This window comes from Trachurus japonicus, chromosome 1 (genome assembly GCF_045865225.1).
Source record: "Trachurus japonicus isolate A0001 chromosome 1, Traja_1.0".
In the NCBI taxonomy this organism is placed as follows: domain Eukaryota; kingdom Metazoa; phylum Chordata; class Actinopteri; order Carangiformes; family Carangidae; genus Trachurus; species Trachurus japonicus.
This window is the reverse complement of record NC_140907.1, coordinates 23944640-23954838: the sequence shown is the minus strand read 5'-3', so window position 1 is coordinate 23954838 and position 10199 is coordinate 23944640. Positions and strand designations below refer to the sequence as shown.

Here is a 10199-nt window from a genome sequence, read left to right as displayed (position 1 = left end):
ACAAGCGTGTCTCAACAAATGCAGTTGGCTACAAAGACCCAGAGGAAACTATGTGGCATTGTTTCTGCAATCTTTTGTGTTGCACTGATGCAGAGTCAAACACAGTAGACTGCAGGGAAAAACAAAATCACAGTCGGATTGTTACAATTCATGATCATAATTGTTTTTATTTCACAATGTGACTGGGGCCAAATTACCAACCATACAGTGCTGCTAAGGGCCCCAAAAATGACCTGTTACCTTCAAGGGGAAATGTTTAGTTTAGAGGTTATACTGTTGGTGTACAGTGACTGTGAACAGCTGTTGTTTTGTTTGGGAAAATGTGCGACTATCACAAAATATGACAGCTCAAAAAAAGGGGTTTTATGTGAAGTTGGCATCGTTGGACACAATATAATAATTCTTAGTAGCATGTTTCAATGATGGAATTACATTTTACAGTAACAAGTGGTGTAAAAGACAACAACCTGAAATTCAGCACTTACAGTTACTAATCACAGCAACACTGTCACTTTGACATTTTGTCGGTTTGTTCGCCGTCTTATCGAACGTCAGATGGTAAATTTGGTCTGTCTTTTAAGCTGTCACACAGAAATAATTAGAGTTGATGGCTAAAACATGAACTGCAATGTTACAGTTACATTTGATGTTTAATGTGGAACAACACTTAAGAGATCATTAAAATGAAAAAAAAAAAAATAGTAAGCAGAAACTTAAAAGGACCAATTGCATCCAATCGATTGCGACCGATATTCCTGAAAATCCAACCCCCGAGATCCTACACATCGGTCCGTTAAGGGACCGGTGTGACATGGTTGAAACTGGGGAGAAAAAAAAGCTAATTTTGAGGCAGCTGTGACGGTTTGGTACTAACTGGATGTACTTATAGCATTTAGTATCAAGAACAGTCCAGCACCAACAGCTACCAATAAATCCGTCAGTCAATTTCTGTTTTAAGCCTGTTATTTTATTCTTCCACTTCCTGCACAATGGGTTGTGTGGGTTTTATTGAAAAACATTTATGTTCCACAAGGTAAAGTATTGGAATAAGTATAGAAATTTAAATATTGTATCGACACTGATATCAATACACAGCTAAATTCTTGAGGACTTGTCATTTAATGTGGATTTCTCTCCACCGAGGACCGCGTGGGTCTGTGGGACTGTGCTGCACTAGCAGGCTCTCCGGTCTCTGACTCAGTTCAGGCAGCCGTCCCTTCCAGTTTAAGGCCAGCCAGGGCATCAGCAGCCGTTTTATCTTCACCCTCTTCCTCGTCCTCGTCTTCCTCCTCTTCCTCGTCCTCTTCATCCTCCTCGTCCTCGTCCTCTTCATCTTCATCGTCCTCGTCGTCATCCTCTCCATAGTCGTCCTGTTGGTCTCTGCCTCCGGATGCCAGATTCTTCCAGTAAGCGTCGTAGCCTGACGCTCCGTCGTAATAATCGTCGTCATCGTCGCAGCCAGCCTGGCGGCCAAACTTCAGCGTACGAGCTGCAGAAGACATCACACAATGGAAAATTCATTTACTGGTGTAGTGATACCAAAGTGAAGTCACATGTGTGCATGTATAACAGATCATTTGTAGTTTTGGTTTATTTATTTTTAATAAAAGCACATTTTAGGATAGTCCCAGAGTGTTTCTGTGTATTACCACAGAACTGAGGTCACAAAGTTCCTGAAAAATAAATCCCCATGACTAAGAAAAAAAAAAAAAAAGAACAGAAGGATATTTATCGGCATTTTCTGCTTTTCTACAATCTAGAAAAAAATATATATATATTTTATGAAAAAAAAAAAATGGAACCCATTTCAGTTCCTCCTCCTTGTCCATCCTCCCGTTGCTGATACTCATAGTCTTAACTTTTTCAATGTAACGTAAAGGCAAAACATTGCAAAATCAAAAAATACAAACTGTTAGTAAGTTTTTGTGAATACATGGTTGTTAATTATTGAGTGTTATAATGTGTGACTTGAACAGAATAACAGAAATAAATACTACTGAAGCTGCTGAGTGGCAGCTCACTGTGGAAAACATTTCACCTCTATTAAACTGTTCTGTTTTCTTAGTTACTTCAACTCTATTCTACTCTACTACTGTCTGTAATATATCAGATAATATTAATGTAAAGCCATTTGTGAGGAACTAGAGCATCAGATTCATTACAGTATTTTCAACAACAAAGTGGCAGCAGATATCCGTGTTATCGTGAGGCCAACAGGGTCTATGTGATTTGGCACGTTTAGTTGAGTGTCAAATGAATATTTCTAAAGTCAACAATGAACCTCAATAGAGCTCAATCAATTACGTAACACTTGACTTTGATCGTAAATCAATTCTGTTGTAGTCGTTTAAATGTTACTTTGTCAGATCATAATAAACTACAAGAAATCATTAAATAAAAAGCAAATTGAGTAAACACCAGACTAAACTTATTGTGTTGAATCTTGTTTTTCCTAAAGTATTATTTAAGAACAGATGAAAATGTTTTGAGGAAATACTTAGGGGGGAAAAAAATAATTTCTCAACAATGTCCTAGTCTTCACTCTGTTTTGTTTTTGATATGTTTCATCGGGGAGGTTAAGGAAACTACAGTTTCCTGCAAATGTCAGCTTTACTGGAACAACTACTTTCATTCTCTGTAGGAAACTCACTAGACATGCTGAGGTCTTTGGTCTCCTGCGTCTCGTGGCCACACTTGGGACATGGTGGAGCCTTGCCTTTCTCCTGTTTGAAGACCTTACTCTTGGCGTGGTCGTCACAGTAACAGGCCTGTGAGGAAAGAGGTAAACTGAGGTTAAAACCACTCAACAGCATAAACACAACTTTTCTACAATTAGTGTTGTCATCAGTTATAAAAGGATAAAACTGATATTTTGCCAATTTCTGCCAGTGAATCTATAGTCAAAAGTTTTTCCCCGAAAATTCATAAAAAAGAAAAAACGCATAAAATACGATCATTTACTCACCCAGATAACTTTGGTGTCATTACGAGTCCTTCTGACGAAATTAGCTCCAGCCGAGAGCGGAGAGCCGCGTATATCCGTATAATGCAAGTCTATCGCGCACCGGAATGCAGCCTCTAAATAACACATAATCTGCTGCGAAACTCGTTCATTTCACCAATATTTTGTTATGATACACTAGTGCTATTCCCCTCTGGGTCCGGGATCAGCTGTTATCAACATCCGGGGTCTGTAGGTTAACCTCTGACCTGGATGATATCATCTCTGAGCGCCGCACGGCTCATTCTGATAATAACGATTCTGCTTCGACATTCGGGTCCATTTTTAGCGCAACTAGCCGGAGCTTTAGTGAGTCCAGGTTGCAGAGAGGAAGCCTGTGGAAGCTGAACTTCGTCCAGCTGCTCATTTTGTTCTGACAATTCAGAAACACGCAGAAACGGACCGTAGCATTAGCAGTAGAAACTTTCAGGTAAACAAGATGCGCCGCGCTCAGAGATGACATCATCCCGGTCAACCTACAGACCCCGGATGTTGATAACATGCCACCACGGGCTCGGAGGGGAATAGCACTAGCGTATCATATCAAAATATTGGTGAAATGAACAAGTTTCGCGGCAGATAATGTGTTATTTAGAGGCTGCACTCCGCAGACTCCGTAGACTCCGCAGACTCCGTAGACTCGCATTATATGGATATACGCGGCTCTGGGCTGGAGCTAATTTCGTCGGAACGACTTGTAATGACAGTCTCCTTGCAAACCTGTGGTAAACACTGCTCAGGCTTGTTTGGACAAGGCGTTATCCACATCTAAACAAATATTAAGGTTTTCCTTTCTTTTGCATTGTGTGCAGAGCTCCCTAGCTGTTGCTGAGTGTTCAGAACAGAAGTCATCCCATGTACTTTCCCAGACATCTTCCACACTGAGCTGCTGAGCAGCGGCGGAAGCACTGGTCTGGTTTTTTTCACTTTCCATTTTCACTTACTATTTTATCCATAGTATTCATCTCCCTTTACTTGTTGCACTGTACATTTTGACGTAGAGAATACCGCACTGATTTTGTAATTAAATGTGCGTTCTCGGACACGCTAACATAGGCTCACTTGTCATTATAACTGTTCTTACACTTCCAGGTCAAGCTGCAGTCTGATAACTTTAACACTCAAACCAATAATCTTTAAATGTCAGACATAGCTTATTTACAGTTCTGAGATCACGTAGCAAGTGTCAAGCTAGATACTCCTCTAACCCTCTAACCTAAGAAGAAAAAACAATTTTCTGGCGGCAATTCCAGCCTCATCGGGGGAGTCCAGTTTTGTCTGACCAGAGCATGATCCTGCTGGTCTTTGATCACTGTCTCAACGACTTGTTTCCTGTGTACCAGAGATACTTCCCCTTGCAGGGTAAAGTGAAAGTGAATGTAAATGAAGAGGAACCCTCTTTGCACAATTGGTTGGCAGAAATGTGCTGAGATGAGCTGATACTAGACATGAAAAATACTAAATGCAGCTTGAAAATAAAATGAAGATACAAGTAAAAAAATTCCTTGGGTTTTCCAAAGTAACGTTTCACACTCAGTGGGCAATTTATTAGCAGCCCTGAAACAAATCCTCCTTTCATGAAGGTTATTTTTTGTTGAAACTGTTATATTCATGTAGTGATTCATTTCTATGGTCTCGTTGAAACCGGTAATTTCCTATTATTTTGTGCATTCCATTTTTATAAATGAGACGAGGTCAATTACACATCCTTTATAACGCAATACAGTTCAAAAGCAATTATAGAATCATCACCTGTTTAAAAACTGAACAAGTAACCTTCATGAATGATGACTTATTGCGGACTTGTTTTATCAGGCTGCAATACGTTTACTTAGGTGTGCTAAATAAACTGTCAATTGAGTGGATGATCTCCTCACCTTGCAGCGCAGGCACGAGTGTTGTCCCAGTCTATTACAGGAAACACCTAATATGGGATGATACAAAAGGCAAAACAAATAGTAAACAGTCAAGGTTTCTCTGCTGTACCTATGCCCTCAAGGAATTATCCACTGCAATGTACACACTTTACTTTCCTAATCAGCTGCGAAGTGGCAATGAATGGTGATATGAAAGGGAAATGCAATGACTCACACTTGAATGTTTCTGCCTGAAGGATTTGGCAGCTTGCCTGGTGTTCAAACTGATCATCCTCACACAAGAAGTTTTGACAGAAGGAGCAACGGAAAATCCTTCCTCCTATTCAGACAGTTAAAAAGAACCAATGTAGACATTTAGTGTGACACTGATACGAGAGGATGAGGCTTCAGTCGGGACAGAGGTCCTACCATGATCCCAGACACCGCGTTCACACTCGATGCAGTCTGCATCAGTCAGGGGACACACACAGGCGTGAGTGCTCAGACATTTCCGACCGTGGCACACCCAAGCTTCACAGAAGTCACATACTGCCCCCTTATGAAGAGATTTAAAAAGGTTAAACACTATTTTCAAAATCCTCTAAACATTATTGAAACATTAAAGCAGAAGTAAACGGAATATTTGTGTTAATATAAGTCTTAAATAGTTATATCTTCCGACAGAAATCACTTATAGTGAGCGTTTGGTCTGAAACACGGCTCTGTCAGTCACTCTGCTCTGCTGTAAGCCGAGGAGAAAACTTTCCTTGTATCCGATAACCTTTATCCAGTGAGGAGAGAGAACGGCATAAAGGGGCGGTTCTCTCTGTGTGTGCAGCCAAGGGATGCGCCTGAATGTGGTGACGTAGGGACGAGCCAAAACGACCGGATCGCTTACTTCTGCTTTAATTAATTGAGCTTGGTTTGTGGGTAAATTTAAATGTTGCACATCATCAAGCCTGTGCATATTCTCATTTGTCCAGGTCATAGTATCTCAAAGGAATTTTAAATCGAAAGCAACTGGACTTGGTTATTTGTCTAGGAAGACGTTTCACCTCTCATCCAAGAGGTTTCATCATGATCCAAGAGGCTTCTTGGATGAGAGGCGAAACGTCTTCCTAGACAAATAACCAAGTCCAGTTGCTTTCGATTTAAAATTCCTTTGAGTTGCACATCATTCTGAATTATAAAAGCAAATGCAGAAGAAAGACATACACTGATTATTCAGTATTGATCTGCCATTCTTAATTGTGCATCCTGCAGCTTCTTTCTATCAGTGTTCTGGTACAACTTGGTCAATGTGCGACTTCTACAACACTCACGATGTTTGTGATTACCACTTTTATTGGACCCTTGAACTTGATCAGTGCGTTACTTCCACATCACTCAGCTATTTATATTGCTGCTATTATTAAACCCCTGAACCTACAGTACTCTACTTGCGCAACACTGCAATACCATACAAAGTACATACCAAGCGTGACAAAAGGTGATTAGAGGTTATTCCTCTCTATTGATGAACCAATATCGTGTTTATGATAAGCATTGTACATTGTAAAACGTGCTGTTTGAATTACTTGCACGGTCTCATTCATGTAGAGTTTACTCATTCTGCTCTGTTTAACACTGTAGGACAAATAGTCAAGGTCACTTTTATTGAAATTGTGTTTTAGGTTAAATTACTTGCTGCATGAAACACAAACATGACACAATGAAAACAAACTTGATGGATAAAATTTAAACAAAAAACAAAAAAACATTATCAATAAAATTGTCTTACATTGCTGCAAAACGCACATGTGAAGACCGAGAAAGTTGCAAACTCACCACCATGGCCATCCCAGTGCTGTGGACCCCAGGGTGTTTGATGACACAGTCTGATGACTTCATGCACTTGGTCTTGCCTGACAACAACAAACATTTGAGATTCATAGTTTGGACAACTGGCAGTAGGAGAGTGGAAAAACGTTGAGTCTTGATTGAGACATGACAGCATGGATCCATCCTGCCTCGCATCACAATGCTTCAAGTTAGTGCTGGTGGTGTGGCGGATATTTCCATGTACATTTAAAGGGATAGTTCAACATTTTGGCAAATTGGCCCATTGCCATAATCCCTATAGTCTTAAGAGTAGGTTTGTTACCTTTAATTTTCGGTGCAAGCTATTTTTAGAATGGCGGAGCAGAGCTGCGAGCTGCTCAGAGCTACGCTGCAGAGGCTCAGGGGATTTCTTGGTTTCCCTCATCAAACTCATAAAATACACAATCCAACAACTCCAAAACGCTCTGGTGGACAAGTTGTGACCTGCATATTCGCCACGCTATGAGATAATAACAGAACATTACGAAACTGAGTTGTTTTCGAGGCAAATGCAGAGACTGCTTGCTGAAAAACTGTCCCTGAACGCAACGCGCATCAGCGGTTTTGCATGAATTTACCTCTAAAACAACTCTGTCTCGTAACGTTCTGTTATTATCTCATAGCGTGGTGAATGTGCAGGTCACAACTTGTTCACCAGAGCGTTTTGGATTGTGTATTTGATGAGTTTGATGAGGGAAGCCAAGAAATCCCATTAGCCTCCGTAAATTAAAAGTAACAAACCTACTGCTATGACTATAGTGATTATGGCTATGGGCCAATTTGCCAAAATATTGAACTATCCCTTTAAGTGCATCATCAACACTCAAATCATCTCCAACTGGTTTCTTGAACAACGACTGGACTCAAACAGCTTCCACAGTCATCAGATCTCAGTCCAATAAACAGAGCATCTTGTGTATGTGGTGGCACGAGAGTTTCGCGTCATGGATGCGCAGCCGACAAATATGCAGCAACTGTGTGACGCGATCATTTCAATGTGGACCAAAACTTGTTGAATCTACGCCACGAAGAATTAAGGCAGTTTCTAAGGGAAAAGGGTCCAACACAGTATTAGCAAGGTGTGGTGCATGAGTGTATGAATGAATATATGAATACAACCTGTTTGTAAGAGTTTATGTCTTCAAGAGAATATGGATGCATTCGGGGCTGAATGCCGCTGAGGCCAGAAAGGATCAAGACTACTTATATCATTGTTTGATAAGTATTGACAATAATAGTGAGAGAAAACATCTGTAAAATAATTAACACACATAATAGATACGTTGGCCTACTCACCACACTGTGCGCAGACAGGCAGCTTCTGCACCGAGTTACAGAAGTAGCAGAAGGCTCTGTTCTTCTGTTTCCTACCATGAGGCATCACAAAGAAAAACCATCTGTGTTAACTGTGTTACACTGACAATTTAGCCAACTTGTAACTGTGTCTGAAAAGGCGTTACATATTATTATTAATACAGTTACTAACCTCTGGCATTTGTCACACTCCTGCAAAACAGATACAATGTAGTTAAAATAGGAAGCACTGGGGATATGATACTCCAGCTGCAGCACTGACTGACAGATATCGTTGGGGTCATTCCTATGTTCCCACAGCCCTATGTTCCCACATTTCTAACTTTTTTTTTTTTTTTTTCACTGAAAATTAGGCCCTGTGTTCCCACATTTCTAACATTTTTCTTTCACTGAAAATTAGGCCCTGTGTTCCCACAGCCCTATGTTCTCATAACATCACCCCCATAGATATGAACGTAGGGCTGTGGGAACATAAGGCTGTGGGAACATAGGGCCTAATTTTCAGTGGGGGGAAAAAATGTTAGAAATGTGGGATTTTGTGACATGAACATAGGGCTGTGGATAGGCATGGAGCCGTATCGTTGGGTTGTTTATTGTATCGTCTCACCATGTTGAAGTTGCAGGGGTGTTTGGCCACCTCGACATGTTCCCGGTTGGCTCGGCTCTGTTTCTCTCGCTCTTTACGACTCTCCGCCTTTTTCCGTGCGCCGGTTTTCTTCTTTGGCATCTCTGGACAGGTGTTGGACCGAGAGGTTTCACGTCACGTCACGTCACGGTACCTGCGAAGACAAACGCAGAATACAAATACCTGATTGATGGTGAAGAGGCAACAAGGTCTGCGAGCTAGTCGTCGGCTAAAGACAGGATATAACTCCGAGTTACTACAAGTCCTGTCCGTAAAACAGAAGTAGACACAGAGGGCAGTAGGTGGCTAAGGTGTGTGGTGCGTTTAAGGGTTTTTTAATGACGAAGTTTGTAACATTTACAGTGATTATTAAACACACAGTCACGTGGCAAATAAATAAAAACCGGAAGTGTCCCTATGTGACACTCGGGATGTCCAGCTGTTACACTAATGCTGTTGAATTTTACACCACAACTGTCACCACAGAAATGTAAGAGTCTTATTAATTAAAGGATTTTTTTTTACCGAAAGGATCAGCTCCAGCACAGACAGCAACAGTGTGGCGGTCCGGTCCTGAAATGTGACCGACTGGAAACACAGACGAGTTTTTCCTCCGGGCTCAATGGTTCCGCGCCCACCCAGGAAACTCCTAACCTTACTTTAACCAGACAATATAGTTATTAATAAATGGTTTATATAAATAAATATCCAAATAAATACACATTTAAGGTTGCTCATGTCGGCACTTCGTAAGTTATAAATGACGATAAGTAATTAATGGAAGATACTGAGGAAAAAAGCTGTAATAGACAGTCTTTAAAAAAAAATTTTTTTTTAGAGTTTTAATTTATTGTTTATTGCTGCTGTATTTATTCTTTTGCACCTGGGATTGCGACCAATTTCGTTGTGCTTGCACAATGACAACAATAAAGTCTATCTAAGTGTATGGCCAGATTGGGTTCACCTGTCAAACCAAACATAGGCTATTCTTTAGCTAGTTTCTGCTGGTGTTTTTTGTTTCTCACTATAGTCATTGTGGAAACTCTCTAATTGCATAGTCCATGTTTTATAAGCATTGACTACAGAGGAGAATTGTTTCTATTTTAGTTTTTAGGTAGGCTAAGTGTTTTCTAAACTTTGCAGTGTTTTTATTAGATTTCATGAAAACTGTAGTAATATACAGTTTGTCAAAGCTGATACAAAGCAAACAGCTACAGCACAGAATGAGCTCTGATATGTAGGAATTGCAGACGCAGTCACAAAACAATTTGTGTTTATTCTTAATGCAAAGACAATAAAGACACTGATTAATTGGCAAATGGTCACGTTTTGTTATTGTTCCTATTTATGTATTTATTTAGATGTATTCATTCATCCGTTTAATTACTTAGGCTATATAGGCTATCTATCTTTAACGTACCAAACATGAATGAAACTTCAGGCTATTTTAGATAAGGAAATAAAAATTAAAAAAAATCAGTTCCTTCTTCCCTCTTGAGGCTTATGACTTGCCAATAACTCATTATAATAGTGTTTGTATTTC

General features: G+C 40.2%; 1 protein-coding gene across 1 annotated transcript; it reads right to left on the bottom strand.

Moving 5' to 3' along the window:
- Positions 1-926: 926 nt before the first annotated feature.
- noazfp (nucleolar atypical zinc finger) lies at positions 927-9306 on the bottom strand. The gene is made up of 10 exons (XM_085781493.1): positions 9182-9306; positions 8639-8810; positions 8204-8223; positions 8014-8084; positions 6685-6761; positions 5287-5413; positions 5093-5197; positions 4879-4925; positions 2651-2768; positions 927-1489 (listed from the first exon to the last, which is right to left on the bottom strand). Exons 2-10 carry the CDS (start codon positions 8756-8758, stop codon positions 1203-1205), a joined length of 972 nt encoding a protein of 323 aa, XP_085637619.1. The 5' UTR covers positions 8759-8810; positions 9182-9306; the 3' UTR covers positions 927-1202.
- Positions 9307-10199: the final 893 nt, after the last annotated feature.